The sequence below is a fragment of the Suricata suricatta genome, chromosome 16 (genome assembly GCF_006229205.1).
Source record: "Suricata suricatta isolate VVHF042 chromosome 16, meerkat_22Aug2017_6uvM2_HiC, whole genome shotgun sequence".
In the NCBI taxonomy this organism is placed as follows: Eukaryota; Metazoa; Chordata; class Mammalia; order Carnivora; family Herpestidae; genus Suricata; species Suricata suricatta.
Window position 1 is genome coordinate 55,675,437 of NC_043715.1, and position 17,430 is coordinate 55,692,866.

The window sequence follows — 17,430 nt, forward strand, 5'->3', positions numbered from 1 at the left end:
AAAGGGGTGGGGGGCAGGGTCACAGGGAGAGTCTGGGGAGAAAGGGCCGCGCCAAGAAAGGGGTGGGGTGGGAGGGAAGGGGTGGAGGCTTGAAAGAAGGCAGAGATTGGGTGGTGAGAACCAGCCAGGTTGATGGGGCGGGGCCTGAGCAGTGGGTGGAGTCAATAGGAACGGGGTGGGGCCAAACCAAAAGGGGTGGGGCTTGAGTGACGGAATGGGGCCAGCAATGGAGTATGGGAAAGGGGGAGGAGGCTGGAAAGGGAAGGGCCACATAAGGGGGTGGGGATGGTAGGAGTAGAGAGTTAGGGGCCATGGGAAAGTGCCACGCCCCCAGAGTCTCCCCTCACCCCCTGTCTCTCCCTTTACGCTTCTCTCAGAGACGGTGCGCACGGCCACCCCCTTCCCCATGGTCAGTCTCTTCCTAGTGTTCACGGCCTTCGTCATCAGTAACATTGGCCACATCCGCCCACAGAGGACCATTCTGGCCTTCGTTTCTGGCATCTTCTTCATCCTATCCGGTGAGCCCACGGAAGGGACTTAGGGGCTGGAGGACTGCTTCCTGTTCCAGGAAACTGCGGTGCCTCCTCCCCTAAGAAATCTGCTTCCTTGCTCTGTGATCTGGAGGTTGCAGAACCTGTGTGAGCCCCACTGGCCTCTGTGAAATGTAGATGCAGCACCCATTTCACAGGCTGTTGGGAGGACCAAATCATAGTGATGTTTATGGGGTGCTAATTAGGTGTGGGGCTCTGTTCTGATACTCCTCACAACCCTGTGAAGTAAATGCTATTAATAGCCCCATTTTACAGATGCAGAAGCAAGCACTCAGGGAGATGAGGTCATTTGCTCAGCAAATGACAAGCAGGGACACAGAGTTGGGACTCAGATGCACACCTTTCACCCCCAGAGGCTGTGTTTTTTTAACCACTCCTGATATCTTAGCAGTTCACATATTATAAGGCTCTTTATTTTCTCTGCAACATTTTATTTGAAAAATTTTCAAGCAGAAAAGTGGGAAGAATTTTGGAACGAACACCCATGGACCTACCACGTAGAGTCAACCATTACCATAGTACTAGCCTTGCTTAGATCCATCTGTCCATCTGTCATATTTCTACCCATCCATCAGTCCATCTCTCTTCCTTTATGCAGTTCACAGAAAAGTGTCCACATATGTCACCCTAAATATGTCACCTTGCGTGTCATTAGCTACATTTCGGTCTTTGTTTCTTCTTTTGAGACACGGGGCTCTTTTGCACAAGTGAGCTCACACCCTTCCCATAACATCTTTGCCACTTGATAAAGTGGGGACACTGAGGCCCACAGTGGTACAGGGAGCTGCCCAGGACAACAGCAGGAGCGGGTGCAACGGGGCTGAGTGACCTGAGGCCCCCCCCAGAGTGCTCTCTCCGGTGTCATCCTCCTCGGTGTCTGCACTGCCTGGTCCATTCCAGCCCATCTCAGCTCAGTTCAGCACGGGTGGACTTGGCCCTGACACATGTAACTCATCAAGCTGGTCCAACCAACCCCAGTCTGTTCTGACTCAGTTCTTCAACTTGGCTCAAATTAACTCAGCATAATTTAGTTCAACTCCATTCGGGTCCTAATTCAGTTGATATTTTATGAACCAAACTTACATACGTCTTATTTCCATTCTGTCCCCCGGGGCCTGCACTTGGATCCCTCTTGGCGCCATGAATAGTTGAAGATGGATGTTTAAATATTCCCAATCTCCCTGCTCCTCAGCCGGCTTTCTCCAGGCTAAGCCCCTCGCCCTCCCTCCAAGCTAACCTGACGAGACCTTTTCCGGAGAAACCAGGGTGCAACCTGCCTGTAAACTTGAATCATGGCATGTGGAGCCAGACACTGAGCTAAAATAAGCCGCATAGAATATCACCATCCCAGAGTGTCAGAGCGGAAAGGTCTCATCATTTTTCATATGGAAAACCAGTGTCCTGGAGAGAGGAAGTGGGGCAGAGGTAGTCACTTTTATTCAATCTCCCCAGAACACCAGAAGGAAAACTCCCACTGTTTGCTGGTCACAGAAGGGGGAGTGAGGCTCAGAGGAGTTAGTCAGCATGGAGGGTGTCCTCGCCCAAAACCCATCCCGTGCTCCTGTGATCCCCCAGGACCGGACTTCCAAGCACAGGCTGAGGATCGATGGTGCTGTTGTGGCTGGAGGTCAGGCCTCTGATGTAACAATAGAGTAGTTTGGGGAGATTAAATCCTGCTTCCTAAAGCCCTCCCTTGAGTTCATTTCAAAGACTATGGCCTATGGTCTTGTGCTTTCAAGGTTTTGGGGTGTAGCCGCTGACAGTTCATACTGCTGTGAACCTAGAAATCTCTGGGTTCAAATTTTCCCCCTTAACTTCATGGGCCATAGTACAGAGTTGTCAAGAGGACAAATCTTTTAAACATTTTTTTAATGCTTTTTATTTTTTTTTGAGAGTCAGAGAGAGACAGTACGATCAGGGGAGGGTCAGAGAAAGAGGGAGACACAGAATCTGAAGCAGGCTCCAGGCTCTGAGCTAGCTGTCAGCACAGAGTCTGATGTGGGGCTCAAACCCACGAACTATGAGATTATGACCTGAGCCGAAGCCGGACGCTTAACTGGCTGAGCCACCCAGGCACCCCTAAATTTTTTTTTAAAAGATTATTTATTTTGAGAGTGAGACAGAGACAGAGACAGTGCAAGTGGGGAGGGGCAGAGACAAAGAATCCCAAACAGGATCCACACTGTCAGCACAGAGCCTAACATGGGACTTGAACTCATGAAACCGTGAGATCATGACCTGAGCTAAAACCAAGAGTCAGGCGCTTAACTGACTGAGCCACCCAGAGTCCTGAGAGGACAAATCTTAAGGGATAACAAACCCGCATAGGGCCAAATGGTACCTATTTCAGGCATTGCGAGCAATAGGGTTGTAGTGTCAAAACAATCAGAGGTGAAGCAGTGAGTGTGGCTGTATCCCAGCGATATTATTTATGTTTTTTTTAACGTTTATTCATTTTTTGAGAGACAGAGTGTGCATGGGGGAGGGGCAGAGAGAGAGGGACACACAGAATCCGAAGCAGGCTCCAGGCTCTGAACTCACAGCACAGAGCCCGATGTGGGGCTTGAACTCACAGACCATGAGATCATGAAGTCAGATGCTTAACCGACTGAGCCCCCCAGGTGCCCCCCAGCGATATTATTTATAGACCTTGACATTTGAGTTCCATGTAATTTTCAGGAGCCATGAAATATTCGTCTTGTTTTGTTTTGTTTTTCTCATCATTTCACAATGTAAAAACCACGCTTAGCTCCCAAGCCATACAAAAACAGGAGCAAACAGTAGCTTGCTGACTCCTGGTCCAGATCAGAGACGTGAAGGGCTGAGCCAGTGCCCGGTGCAAACATACACTTATACATGCATGGTTCTAAGTACAGCAACAGCCAAAATAATAAACACTTCACGGAGTGCCGTGGTTTGAGGAAATCCTAAGTGTTTATGCAGTTAGGTTATTTCATCTTCTCGACCTTGTAAGGCAAATGCCACTGTGACTCTCTTTCTCCAGCTGAGGAAACAGAAGTGCTCAGAGGCCAACCTGTTCTGTAGTGGAAGCAGGATTCCCCACCCAAGCCTTCACCATGGCTCTGTCCTGCCCGGCCACAGCTAAAACTCACACACAAAATGGAGCGCCTGGCTGGCTCCTTCAGCAGAGCCTGCGATTCTTGATCTCAGGGTGAATTCGAGCCCCATGTTGGGTGTAGATATTACTTAAAAAATAAGAAAATAAATAAAAAATAAAAAGCTTAAAAAATCATAAAAATGAAGGAGATTTTAAAGGAGAGGAAAGGATGGAAATAATACCAGCTTCTTAGATATGGGGACAGAATAATCTAGACCAACTGACTCTTGTTCCCAGTGAGGAAACCAAGACTTGGAGAAGAGAGAGACAGGAGTTAGTCGCCCGAGGGCTGGTAAATGGTGACTTTGGCATTCAATTCTAGAGAAAGTGGTGGGAGATGGGCAGGGGAGGGACTAGGTTGCCCCTGAGTGTTAAGCATCTTTCAGGGAGCATGTTGGTGATGGACTAGGAGATGGACTATTGGCGGTGGGGGTGGGGAGTTAGGCAAACCGAGGAGGAAGCTTATGCAGTAGTCAGGGCAAAAGCAGCTAGGGCCTGAGCTGGGCTGGGGTGGAAAGATAAATCGACATAAAAATCGATGGACCCAGATGACTGACTAGATATAGTTGGTGAGAGAAGCAGGGAGGAGGCTGGAATGTCATTGATTTCCTTTTTCCAGGTCATAAAAAGCATGCTTCCCAGGCAAAGCCCGTATTAACCCCTGACCCTCAACATGCATCTGTACATTCATTTGTTCATCAAACATTTACACAGACGTCCTACATGCCAGGCCCTGCGCAGAGCCCTGAAGACGTGGCTGAATCCTAAGCGAAAGCTCATATGCAGTCAATTACAAAACAGCCCCAATTTGGGGCGCCTGGGGGGCTCAGTCGGTTAAGCATCTATCTTCGGCTCAGGTCATGATCTCATGGTTTGTGGGTTCAAGCCCCACATCGGGCTCTGTGCTGACCGCTAGCTCAGAGCCTGGAGCCTGCTTCAGATTCTGTGTCTCTTTCTTTCTCTGCCCCTCCCCCTGGTCATGCTCTGTCTCTCAAAAATAAGTAAATGTAGAAAAGAAATGAAAACAAAACAAAACAGCCCCAGTTACCCATCAAATCAAAACTATACACTTGCTTAAATCCTTTCAATGCTCAATGGATTCCCATTGCACTTAGAATACATCCAAACTCCCCAGGTTAGCCTACAAGCTTTTCCATGATTTGGCTACTGCTCAGATCTCTGACCTCATTTCCTAACCCACTAACACTCTCTCCATTGCTTACAACCTCAGTCACACTGGCCTCCTTCTCTTCCTTGAAAATGCCCAGCTCAGCCCCAAGTGAGGACTTTGCACTCATTCGCCCTTCATGCTTGGAAGTCCCTTCCTCCTGGTACTCAAAGGGCTTGAACTTTCTCTCTTCGGAGTTTGTCTCCCTGAAAGCAGTACGTCATTTTGCCTTGCCCCCTCTATGCTAGGTATCACACTGCACGCTTTACATTTGTTACATTGTCATCTTATTTGCTCTCTGCCTCCTGCCAAAATGTACCCTCCACAATACATGGACATTTACAAACATGCTCTCATGTGTGTCTGCAGAGCCTAGATGAGTTACTGGTACAAAGTACACATTGAAATATTTGTGTAAAGGATGATGATAAGGACAGCTTAAGACATTCTGGGAAAGGGGAAGAGGCATTAACTTGGTATTATAGGGTGGTGGGGGGTAGGGGGATGGGGGAGTGACCTGGGAGGGCTTCCAAGAGGAGGTGACATCTGAGTAGATGAAGCTGAAACTGCGAGAGAGAATTTTTCATGTGGAGAAATTTTTCAAGTGCCTTGTATGGAGGTGGAATTCACAGCAGGTGATCATGCCCTAGAAAGCATCTGAGGCAGAGGTAGCCGCGTGTGCAGCTCTCCATGGTCCTGAAGCTCTATTGTTCTAAGGCCGGGTTGTTTCTATTCAGCTTGGAATGTAGGTGATTCTTGCCTAGGGTGATATTCTGAAACAGATGTGGGGCGAGGTGGGGGGGGGGAGAGGATGGAGTGGGAGTTGGATTACAGCGAAAGCAAGAGGGGAGGGAAGGATGGAGAAAAAGAGGAAAGAAGAAAAAAAGGGAAAAGAAGATTATTTTTGGAGAACTAGAGCCTCTATAAAATATCCAAGAAGTAGGAAGATCAATGCGTATAACTTTTGCTATTGTTTTTACATGATTTTTTATCACTGAAAACAAAAACAAAAGCAAAAAAAGAACTCAAAAAATTCTCTCTTGGGAAATATTTATTTCCTTATTAACCTTTGCTCCTGACTTGCCTTATGGAGAATGTCTGTCATTTAGAACTGTAATCTGAAACATGGAATTAAGGCGGTTAGCAGGAATCAGACTGCAGAATCTGGGGTGTCAGGCTGAAGAGTGAAAACTTTCTCCTGTGGACAATGGGGATCCAAGGAAGAATTTTGACAAGAGAAAACTAGAGCTTGTGTGGGGTTTAGAAAGAACCAGTCCCTAAAGCAGGGAGATAAGGATTTAGGGGAAATTGTACAAGCATAGACAATAAGCCTTAACTGGGTCAGAGGATTTGTGGTTACTAGGTTTTGTTTGTTTGTTTGTTTATGATCTCGGTTTGTGAGTTCCGGCCCGGCATCGGGCTCTGTGCGGACAACTCAGAGCCTGGAGTCTGCTTTGGATTCTGTGTCTCCCTCTCTCTCTACCCTTCCACTGTGCACGCTCTCTCTCTCTCTCTCTCTCTCACAAAAATTAATAAATTTAGAAAAAAAAAGAATTAGGTGCTCAACCAACAGAACCCCCCAGGCACCCCACAAGAAGGGGTTTTGATTTATGAGAGATTCAGGAAGTAAAATGGACATGCATTGATGACTGACAGTCTTTGATAGATGCGAGAGCGAAAGAGAGTAAAAGCAGGCAGTTCCCCTGGTACCTGAGCAGGGTACCGGGGACATGGGTACTTACTTGAGTGAGTGTGGATTGTAGGGTTCCTTTGCTATATCTTTTCTTTAAACCTGCTCATCTTTCTGGATCTATCTCAGATGCTTTTCCACCACAAAATACTGTGGGCGCACTCTTCTTGAATACCAAAATTATGGAATTCTGGAAATTGAAAGTGCTATGGATGTTCAGAGCAAGGAAGAGTTCATTCTTAGAGGAAATGGAGGAAGGGGGATTTAGCATGGATTCAACAAAAGGAAGCGACTAATGAGCTTTGCTAGAAGCTCCAGTTGCTTGGCAAGTGTACTCATCTTATTCCACTGGTTTTTATTATTGTGCTACATGATGGGGATGCGAGAGGGAACAAGGTAGGCTGGCTCCAAACATCCTGGTGGGGGAGATGTATGGTAGAAGCAATTATGGATATGAATTCCATGTTATGTAGGAATAAGAGTGACAAAAAATAGGACAGGGGAAGGAGAGTAATGGGGGGCATTATCTCAATCACTCCAATCTTTTTAATTTTTTTTTTGAGAGAGAAAGAACATGAGTTGGGGAGATGCAGAGAGAGAGGGGGACATAGAATTCGAAGAGGCTCCAAGCTCTAAGCTCTCAGGACAGAGTGCTATGCGGGGCTCCAACCCCCCAGCCATGAAATCATGACCTGAGCCTGAGTTAAGACGCTTAACCAACTGAGCCACCTAGGTTCCCCACTCCAATTTTTTAAAAAAGTTTATGTATTTATTTTGAGAGGGCAGGGGCAGAGAGAGAAGGAGAGAGAATCCCAAGCAGACCCCCCACTGTCAGCTTAGAGCCTGACGTGGGGCTCGATCCCACAACTGTGAGATCATGACTTGAACCAAAACTAAGAGTCCACTACTTAACCTACCAAGCCACCCAGATGCCCGATAAGTCCAATTTTTTAATGGAAACTTTGAAATCAATAGGATAGTGCAACGAGCCTTGTACACCTTCCTCCGCGTGGATTGTAGGGAATCCCGTACTTTTCTGATGTTTTGCCATATTCTCTCTCTTTCTCTTTTTTTCTCCTCCTCCTCTTTTTCTCCCCCCTCCTCATGCCTTTCTGGGACTTGACCATTTGAAATTAGGTCATGGGCATCTGCACTGTAGTTGCATCTCTTAAGAGGAAGGCATTCTACTAGAACCCCATCATCGCACCAAGAAATCTTACAGTAATTCCATAATATAATTTATTCCACTTGCAGACTGTCCCATTGTTTCAAGAACGCTTTTTATAGCTCCCCTCCCCAAACCAGGATTCAGTCTTGGTTCACACACAGCATTTAGTTCATATCTCTTTTACTCTAGACTAGTTCCCCCACTATTTTTTTTTTTTACAACACTGACTTCTAAAATGTACTTCATTATAAAAATACAGAAAGAATAGTATAAATAAGTGAAATCCCGTGTATCTTTCCCTCGGCTTCAAAAAGTTACCAACATATGGCGAATCTTTTTTTAGTCGCACTGCCGTATCTCCCTCCTGCACTTCACTACATTATTTTAAGGCCAGGCTCTGCCATTAAATCGTTTTTCCCCACAAATATTTCAGTACCTCTCTGAGAAATAAGTACTTTGTTATTTAACATAGCCATCATGCCCGAATAATTAAGAATAGCTGCTTAATATCATTTAATATCTAGTCAGGGTTCTCCTTCCCCACATGTCTCATAAACAAACGCCTTTTTACAGTTAGTTTGTTGCAAATCAGGATTCAAATTTCACTTATGCATTTAGCTGATAGATCTCTGAAGCCTCTTTTAATCTATAATAGCCTCTCTCCTGTTTTTTTCCTTGCCACTTATTTGTTGAAGAAATCTGGTCATTAGCCTCGCAGAATTCCCCCCTCGCAGACTTCCCCATTGCCCTCTCCTGTTGTGGTGTAATACGCTCATTCATCCCTGTGTTTACCTGTAAAACTATTGATCTGGTCCAGGTTTATGTGTTTCTGTTTTGGTGGTGGTGGTGGTGGTGGTGGTGTGTGTGTGTGTGCGTGCGTGTGCGTGTGTGTGTTTGGCAAAAAAATACTTCAGAGATAGGTAGTGCTGTTTACATCCTACCGCATTGCATCTTAGAGCCATGATAATTCCTGGCTGCCTCTTTTGGGGATGATAAGGATGATCACCGGTGCAGGGTCACCAGCCTGACCCGTCTCACTGTCCTTTCGAAGATCGCAGACCACGGTGTCAGTAGTGCCGAGGGTCCCCCATCCTAGATTTGTTTGATTGCTTTCCATGGCATCATTTGACTTGCTCCTCATTGCCTGCCTTCTCTGTACCCTGGAAGTCATGTCTGCATCAGAGGCTTTATCCGATTCCCGGTTAAACATGTTCGGCAAGCAGATGCAGAGGGTGTGTACTTAACAGCCCCTCTCTTCAGCTGGCGCTGTGCACTGAAAAGGCGCATTTTCCTCTTTCTAATGAATAAGTAATTTGCAGGGTAATTCCTTGGAGAGGAAAAATCCTGTTTGGGGATACCTAGTTTATTGGGTTTTTTGGGGGGGTGATTTCAACCTACAGAAAAGTTGTGCAAAAATAATACAGTGAGGGGTACCTGGGCGGCTCAGTTGGTTAAGCGGCTGACTCTGGCTCAGGTCATGAGCTCACATGAGTTCGAGCCCTGCATCATCAGGCTCTATGCTACAGCTCAGAGCCTAGAGCCTGCTTCAGGTTCTGTGTGTCCTTCTCTCTCTGCCCCTCTGCTGCTCGTGCTCTGTCTCTCTGTCTCTCAAAAATAAATAAACATTAAAAAAGATAACACAGTAAACTCGCATATACCCTCCACTTGAACCAAATTTCAGCACTGTGCCACGTTTTCTTTTTTCTCTCTCTTTCTATCCATATTGCATCTGATACATATATAAATGTAAATATACATGTATATATATGTGTGTATATATATATATATTGGTGGAGCCACTTGAAAATAAGTTGCAAAATCTAGTCCCTAAATGTTTAAGCAAGTATCTCCTAAAAACAAGTGCATTCATTCCCTTTTCTGACCACAATACAATAATCAAATTCAGGAAGTTTAACATTTATACGATATTGTAGCTAAAACACAATCCATATTCAAATTTCACGCATGATCCCAATGCTGTCTTTCATGGTCGTTTCTGCTTCCCTCCCATCCCGATTCAGTTTCCAATCTAGGAGCGTACTTTGTATGTCCCCATCCTGTCTCTTTCATTGCCTTTCATTTTTTATATAGTTCCTGTGCCTTTTTAAAGAAGTATCTTTCATGTTGACTTTTTTGAAGAGCTCAGCCAGTTGTCTAATGGAATGCCCACAGTTTCCTTAGGAGTGGATTCAGGTTACACATTCTCAGCAGGAATGCTACGTAAATGGAGTAGTGGGGCGCTCACATCGGGAGGTAATGATGCCAATCCGCTCTTCTGTTGGAGATGTTAGTTTTGGTCACTTGCTTGAGATGGTATGTTAGGTTCCTTTAGGATAAAGGAAGCTTTTATTTTTATTTATTTTATTTTTGAGAGAGAGAGAGACAGGGTGTGAGTAGGAGAGGGACAGAGAGAGAAGGAGACACAGAATCCAAAGTGGGCTCCAGGCTCTGAGCTGTCAGCACAGAGCCCGATGTGGGGCTGGAACCCGCGAACCTTGAGATCATGACCTGAGCCTAGCTCACGATCCCACAGTCATGAGATCACAGTCTGTGAGTTCAAGCCCCACATCGGGCTCTGTGCTGACAGCTCGGAGCCTGGAGCCTGCTTCGGATTCTGTCTCCCTCTCTCTCTGCCCCTCCCCTGCTCTCATGCACACGCACGCACGCGCGCACTCTCTCTCAAAAAAACCCCACATTTTTTTATGTTTATTTATGTTTGAGAGAGAGTGTGTGAGCAGGGGAGAGGCAGAGAGAGAGGAAGACACAGAATCCAAAGGAGCTGTCAGCACAGAGCCTGACACAGGGCTCCAACCCACAAACCATGAGATCATGACCTGAGCTGAAGTCCAACGCTCAACCAGCTGAGCCACCCAGGCACCCCAAGAACCCTCTTCATTTTTAAAAATATCTATTTAATCTTGAGATAGAGAACACTAATAGGAGAGAGTCAGAGAGAGGGGGACAGAGGATCCAGAGAGGACTCTGCACCGACAGCAAAGAGCCAAGGGGGGTGGGGGGGCTCAAACTTATGAACTGTGAGATCATGACCTGAGCCAAAGTCAGACATTTAACTGAGCCAGCCAGGTGCCCCAGGAACCCTCTTCCAACTAGTCCCTGGATCCTTTTCTGATATGTCCCCATCAGTTTTTGCATATTTCCTTCCTTTGTCACACAAGTATACTTTTACTGTCTTTCCCCCAGGCTTCAAAGTAGCTGTTTCTTCTGGAAATAGCTTCTTATTTAGTGAAGGATGATACTAGAGACCAAACTCTGGGTGCTCGATGTGCTCATTGCTGCTGGGGTGTCGCTGCTGCTCCAGGACCCAAATTGGGGAACCACGTGCTTGTAAAACAGGAGTTCATACTGACACCTGGGTTCTTCCTCACTTCACCCCATTCTTTTAACCTGTGTCTTCCCCTTTCTTCAGAATGAAAAATGCCAGCTCCCTAAATATCAGTACATTTGCACATTTGCTCAACCCTACCTTGCTTAAGAACTATTACCTCTAGGCCACTCCCCCAAAAATCCACGAGGGTTCAAGATTTCTCTGCAGATCTTTTGTCTTTAGAGCGACATATATAATCAAAGTACTGCCTTCGAAAGTCACTTGGAAGAATGCTTTTACTCCCTCCTGTGGTCGTGCTATTCATTTGATATTAACTTAGCTTCATTTATTTTTGTTTGTGTTCAACTTTAGGCTTTTTTGTTCCCCGTCCTTGTTGATTCTATCTTTTGAACTATAAGACATTAGCATTGTTCAAAGGGGCCAGATCCTGCCAGCATCAGGAACGCCAGTCTCTTCCCGTCCCTTCCTTCCTGCTCTCACCCACCTCCTGGAGGCGATCAACCTCGGTTTTTGTTTTCCTTACCATGCCTCTTTTTGCAAAAATAAACAGATGCACATATGCATTTGACGTACCTTTTTTTCTTAAAGGCTAGCATCCCGTCTACTTGTATATTCTTGTGTGCGTTGCTCCTCTGCTGTTGACGTTGAACTGAGCGGCAGTGTCTCACTGAGCATAGACCGTCCTCACCCTCCTTCTCCTTTCCCGGCAGCACAGTCTCTGCTCGGTGATGCTTTACAGTGTATCCCACTCCTCCTCTGTGCAAGTTGATCTAGGTCATTTCCAGTGTTTGGCAGTTACGGGTAATGTGGTGAATTAACACGTGCATCTGTGCTTTCATATGGCTGGACAGATAGCTTCGAGGTAAAGTCTTAGGAGTGAGCTTGCTGATTTAAAGGACAGACACATGTGTGGTTTTGTTAGCTTCGGCCAGATTCCCCTCCACAGGGCCTGGGCCATTTCCCATTCCCTCTAACAACGCGTCAGAAGTTCTGTTTCCCCTGCTTCACCACAAGAACATGCTGTGAAGCTTATTAATTTTTGGTGACCTGATGGTTGACAAAAAGTATCTCTTCACAGTTCCCATTTCTTCTATTCTGAGTAAAGGAGCATTTTTTAAAATGCTTATTTATTTACTTTGAGACAGAGAGAGAGCAGGGGAGGGGCAGAGAGAGAGGGAGAAGGAGACTCCCAAGTAGGCTCTGCACTGTCAGCACAGAGCCCGGTGCGGGGCTCCCAGTCATGAATCCAAGAGATCATGACCTGAGCCGAAACCAAGAGTCAGATGCTTAACCGACTGAGCCACCCAGGCGCCCCAAGAGCATTTTGTTTAAAATGAGGAGCTCAAAGAAGGCCCTTCTAAAGAAGTGATGAGGGAGGAGAGAAGTCAACTAAGCGAAAGAGAGACTTGGAGAAACCTGGAGGCCGAGCACTACAGTTGGAGGGAGCAGCAGGAGCAAAGGCCCTGCGGCAGAACTCAGCTGCACAAGTTCAAGGAAGAGTGAGAGAGTCATGTGATCTAAGTGGAGGCAGCTCAGAGGAGCTGAGCAGAGGGGAGGCCGCTGAGCAGGTCTGGTAGGCGTTGCGGTCCAGGGCTCAGGAACGTTTCCCTGTAGGTGGCAGATAATGAGCATCCTCAGCCCCACAGGCTGTGCAAGTGCTTACTCGGCCACTGGGAGCGCAGGCCACACGGGAAGCAAAGGGGTGCGGCTGCACACCCATGAAACTGTATTTACAGACCCTGACATTAGAAATTCGTATACTTTACTTTTTACGTTTATTTATTTTGAGAGGGAGCGAGAGAGAGCACGAGCTGGGGAGGGGCAGAGAGAGAGAATGCCAGGTGGGCCCCGCACTGTCAGCACAGAGCTGGATGCGGGGCTTAACCTCACGCACCGCAAGATCATGCCCCGAGCTGAAACCAAGAGTCAGGCGCTTAACCGACGCAGCCACCCCGGCCGCCCCTGAGATTCATCTACTTTTTAAACTGGAGTATTCTACCTCACAAAACGTAAAGGTGGTATAATGCAGTAGTTTCAGTATATTTGCAAGGTTGTATAACATATCCTCTGTTCCAACTTCACAACATTTTCATCAGCCCAGAGAGAAGCCTCATACCCTTTAACAGCAGCCCGCGGCGGGATCGCCCATCCACCCCATTCCTTGGCAGCCGCTGGCCCGCTGTCTGTCTGGGGATCTGCCTATTTTCAACAGCACATATAAATGGAACCATGCAGCACGCATCTGCCTGCTTCTCTTCAGCTGACTTTCTAAGTTCATCCACGTGGCAGTGCACATCCGTGTGTCATTCCTTTTTTTGGCTGAATAATATTCCTCTACGTGGCTATCCCACATTCTGTTTATCCATTTGGTTGATAGACATTTGGGTTGTTTCCACTTTTCGGCTATTAGGAACGCGGCTCCGAACACTCATGCAAAGTTTTTGTGTGAACATATGTTTTCTGTTCTCCTGGGTGGGATCCCCAGTGGAGGACGCGCTGGGTCATGTGGTAATTCTATCTTTAACACTTTGAGGAACTGCCAACTGAAATTCGCATCCTTCTTACATGCCACAAAATATCATTCTTCTTTTGACTTTTTTTTCCCAACAATTTAATTCTTTGAAAGCCTCTTAGCTGGGAGGGCCATACAAAAACAGGATGTGGGCTGGATTTAGCCCATGGCCCATAGTTGCTGACCGCTGGTATAGACAATGGAAGGAATTTAGATTTATTCTGGGTGTGATGGGCATAGAAGAATAAGTTAATACCTATAGGTCACTGAGAACAGTGCCTGGCACAGAGCAAGACCTAAGTAAGCAGCTGTTATTGATTATTATTATTATTATTATTGGTGTTGTTGTTATTATTATTCATACCGTCTCAACCCAGGCCTCATCCTTTTCCCCCTGGAATGTCACAACCAATCTCTCCCTCCAATCTCTTCCAAAAACCAACCATCCCCCAAATTCTTCTAACACTCCGATCTGATCCTGTCCTTCTGCCCAGACCTTCCATGGCTCCCTAGTGCCTTTGGCATCAATGCCAGGTTCCTCAGTTGGAGGTCCATCACGACTGCGTGTCTGCCCCCTTCTCTGGCCTCGTATTTTGTGGCTGTGGCCCACGTTGTGGCTACATGGACGGACCGGTTCAATGCTCCCCCTCCAACCCCTCCACCACACTGTTTCCTCTGTCTGGAGTGGTATAATGTGTACTCTGCTCCCCAAGCCTCAACCTTTAGGACTTAAAAGAAGGCTATTCTTCCAGGAAGCTTTCGTTGGCTTCCCCTGCCCCTACCCCCACCTTTGTCCCTGCCCCTCACCTACATGGGTTGGTGCCTCTTCTGGACCCACAGAACTCTGTGCTACTACTTCTATTGCTGTGCATATCACCACTTACGTGATGACTAACGGATGTCCATATTTGCCTTCCCCAATTGCACTGTGAGCTCCTGGACTGCAGATAAGGGGAGGGGTAGGTAAAGGAAGTTGATTCATCTCTGGGATCCCTGCACCCAGCCAAGGCCCAGAACAGAAGGGGCTTCAAAACAATGAATTTAGTTCAGGACTTAGCAGGGAGGAGAGGGGAGGGGGCAGGATGGGACGGCAGTGATCTGGGGGAGGAACGGGGGCCGGAGCAAGAAATCCACTGCTAATGGACCACGGGCGCCCTCTGCTCCCCCAGGCCTCTCCTTGGTGGTGGGCTTGGTTCTTTACATTTCCAGCATCAACGACGAGGTCATGAACCGGCCCAGCAGCTCTGAGCAGTATTTCCACTATCGCTACGGGTGGTCTTTTGCCTTCGCTGCTTCCTCCTTCCTACTCAAAGAGGTGATGTCTGTGGGCCCGAGACTTGAATGGAGACGGGTCTGGGGGCGCTCATTCCTGGGTCCAGAAGGAAGAGGAAGCTGCGGGCGGGGGGGGTGGGGGGTGGGTATAGACTCTGGATTTAAGAGGGAGGTGGTAGCTGAGAGCCTAACCTCTGGGGCCTGGAGGAGGGGTCTGGGAGCTCCCAACTTCTGGGGTCCTGGGGGAAGTGCGGCTGGGAGCCTGGACTCCTGGGTCTGAGCAAGGAGGGGCTGGGGGTCTGGAGCCTTGGAGTCCTCGGGAGCTCGGGGCCAGCCTCTGGGACTCTGATCATGCGTCGCCACAGGGTGCCGGCGTGATGTCCGTGTACTTGTTCACCAAGCGCTACGCGGAGGAGGAGATGTACCGTCCACACCCGGCCTTCTACCGCCCGCGACTCAGCGACTGCTCGGACTACTCCGGCCAGTTTCTGCAGCCCGAGGCGTGGCGCCGCGGCCGCAGCCCCTCCGACATCTCCAGCGACGTCTCCATCCAGATGACTCAGAACTACCCTCCCGCCATCAAGTACCCGGACCACCTGCACATCTCCACCTCGCCGTGCTGAGGCCTGCCCCTCGGAGCCCCCTCTCCTCCTCTTTCCTCCTCCTCCTCCTCCTCCTCTGGGGTCTCCCGACCCCACAGCTCCGCACCCTCCCTCCGGACTTCGGGATGCGTTCCGGAGGACTGCGCGCACGCTTCTTCCGCGTCCGCTTCCCGGTAGCCCCGCCCCGCCGCCCTAGCCCCGCCCATTTCCAAGGGCTCCTCCCCCTTTTGGTCCCGTTACTTGAAGATGGTTTCCCCTGGTGGCCCCGCCCCATCGTCCTAGCCCCTCCTATTTTCCAAGGGCTCCTCCCCTTTCGGTTCTGTCCACTTGCAGATGGCCCCGCCCCTCTCCCTGAGGCCCGCCTCCTTTTCGGGCCCCGCCCCTTTCCTGCAGTCTCCTCCCCTCAGGTCTCCGGGCCGGGCGCCTCCTAGCGCGCGGGCTCCGAGGTGCCCAGCGCCCACCCACCCTGAGCCCAGCCACCCGCCGCCGCCTCGCCGCAGGGGCGCCGGGCTGGAGAGTGGGCTCGGCAGCCGCCTGGAATGTCAGCCATTCTCTTCTCCCCTGGGCCCCCGGCTTCTCTCCTTGCCGGCCCACTCTCACCTCCGGACCCTCCGGGGTCCTCGGGTGCGGCGGGGGCCTTCCTGCTGCGGCTGCGGGTGGAGTGGGACGCTGGAGGCCACGGCGTGGCTAACCCGGTGTCCCGCCCCCCACGGTTCTCCGCTCCCCTAGGGAGCCCCCTTCCTCACCCGCTGGGCTCTTCTTGGCTTCCGGAAGGTCGCCTGCCTTTTAGGGGGCGCCGTCTAACGGATCTCCTTGCTTTCTCAGCTGCCTTTGGCTTCTTTTTCTTCCGCCTCTTCTTCAAACTGTCTCCCTCCTTTCTGCCCGCTCATCCAAAGCCCCTAGGTGCATCTAGCCCCGCACACCACAGGACAGGGATGGAGACCCTAGGGTTCGAGGGAATTCCTCCGTGCCATTTCCACACCTGTGCCCGCCTCTTCCCCCTCGAGACCCCGTCGGGGGAGGGAGAGGCAGTAGCGGGGGTCGAAACCCCCCAAACCTCGAAGTCTTCCATTTTCTGGCACTCCCCTCTCATTGAAGTCCCCCTTCCTATCTCAGACCCCCCAACTCTGGCCTCTTTCAAGGGTCCGTCCGCCCCCTTAGACAGATTTGGGGGGAAGGTCACCAGAAACTCGCCCTCCCCCCTTATTGGGGGAGAACGGGTGAGGTAGCACAGTGTTGTACACGGAACCAGAAGGGCCCCCGGGGTGGGGGGAGGGGGCAGGGGGAGGGACGGGGGCTTTTAGTTTGCATCTTAGGGGGGAGGGGGGCGGGGGGACCGCAGCAGTTAACCTGTCTTTACGCAGCGATTTTTAACGAGGCTAGGGGGGAGGGGGGCTTTGGGGGTGGGAAAAGAGGTGGGGTGGGGGGGCCTGGCTCTGTTATTTGCCGTGTATCATATGTAAATACCAACAGAAACTTCAATAAACTTTATTTCAAACACGTCTCCGCCTGCCCAGGGGGAGGGGATTGGATACTGGATCTGGGTCCAGGTCTCTACACCGCCGGGGGTCAGGCCTCGAGTCCTGCAGAATGAGGTCAGAGTGGTCTTTGTTAAGTTGCTTCATCATCATCATTATTAACAGCAGCACTTTATCATCAGTCCGTGTAAAGCATGTAGGACAGCAAATGACACCCATCAGGATCAATAAAAATGAACTGTTGGTGTTAACCGTGATCACGTAGAGTACTGTTACTGTTGCCTTCCTTCTGCACTCATTGCTTCGGTTAGTATTCTCCCCAGGCCTTCCTGTTGAGTTTACTGAAGTCTTTCTGCAGGTAGGGCCGTGGAGGTGAAGTGACTCACCCACGGTCACAGGTGGAAACCCAGCAGAGGAAAAGCTGAAAGGAGATTCATCTGGTTCCAAAACTTGAGCTTCCTTCCCCGCGCACGGGGGAGCAGCGGACTCCCGTATGGCCACCTAAGGCATGCCCACCGGGAGCAG

At 49.2% G+C, this 17,430-nt stretch overlaps 1 protein-coding gene across 1 annotated transcript in view; it reads left to right on the forward strand.

Moving 5' to 3' along the window:
• Positions 1 to 16,702, forward strand: part of CACNG7 (calcium voltage-gated channel auxiliary subunit gamma 7) — a 17,379-nt gene extending 677 nt beyond the window's left edge. The window contains exons 2-4 of the mRNA XM_029924786.1: positions 303 to 518; positions 14,723 to 14,868; positions 15,191 to 16,702. Coding sequence (XP_029780646.1) covers positions 303 to 518; positions 14,723 to 14,868; positions 15,191 to 15,448 — 620 coding nt within the window. The 3' untranslated portion in view covers positions 15,449 to 16,702. The remainder of the gene's footprint in view (positions 1 to 302; positions 519 to 14,722; positions 14,869 to 15,190) is intronic.
• The last annotated feature ends 728 nt before the right edge of the window (positions 16,703 to 17,430 follow it).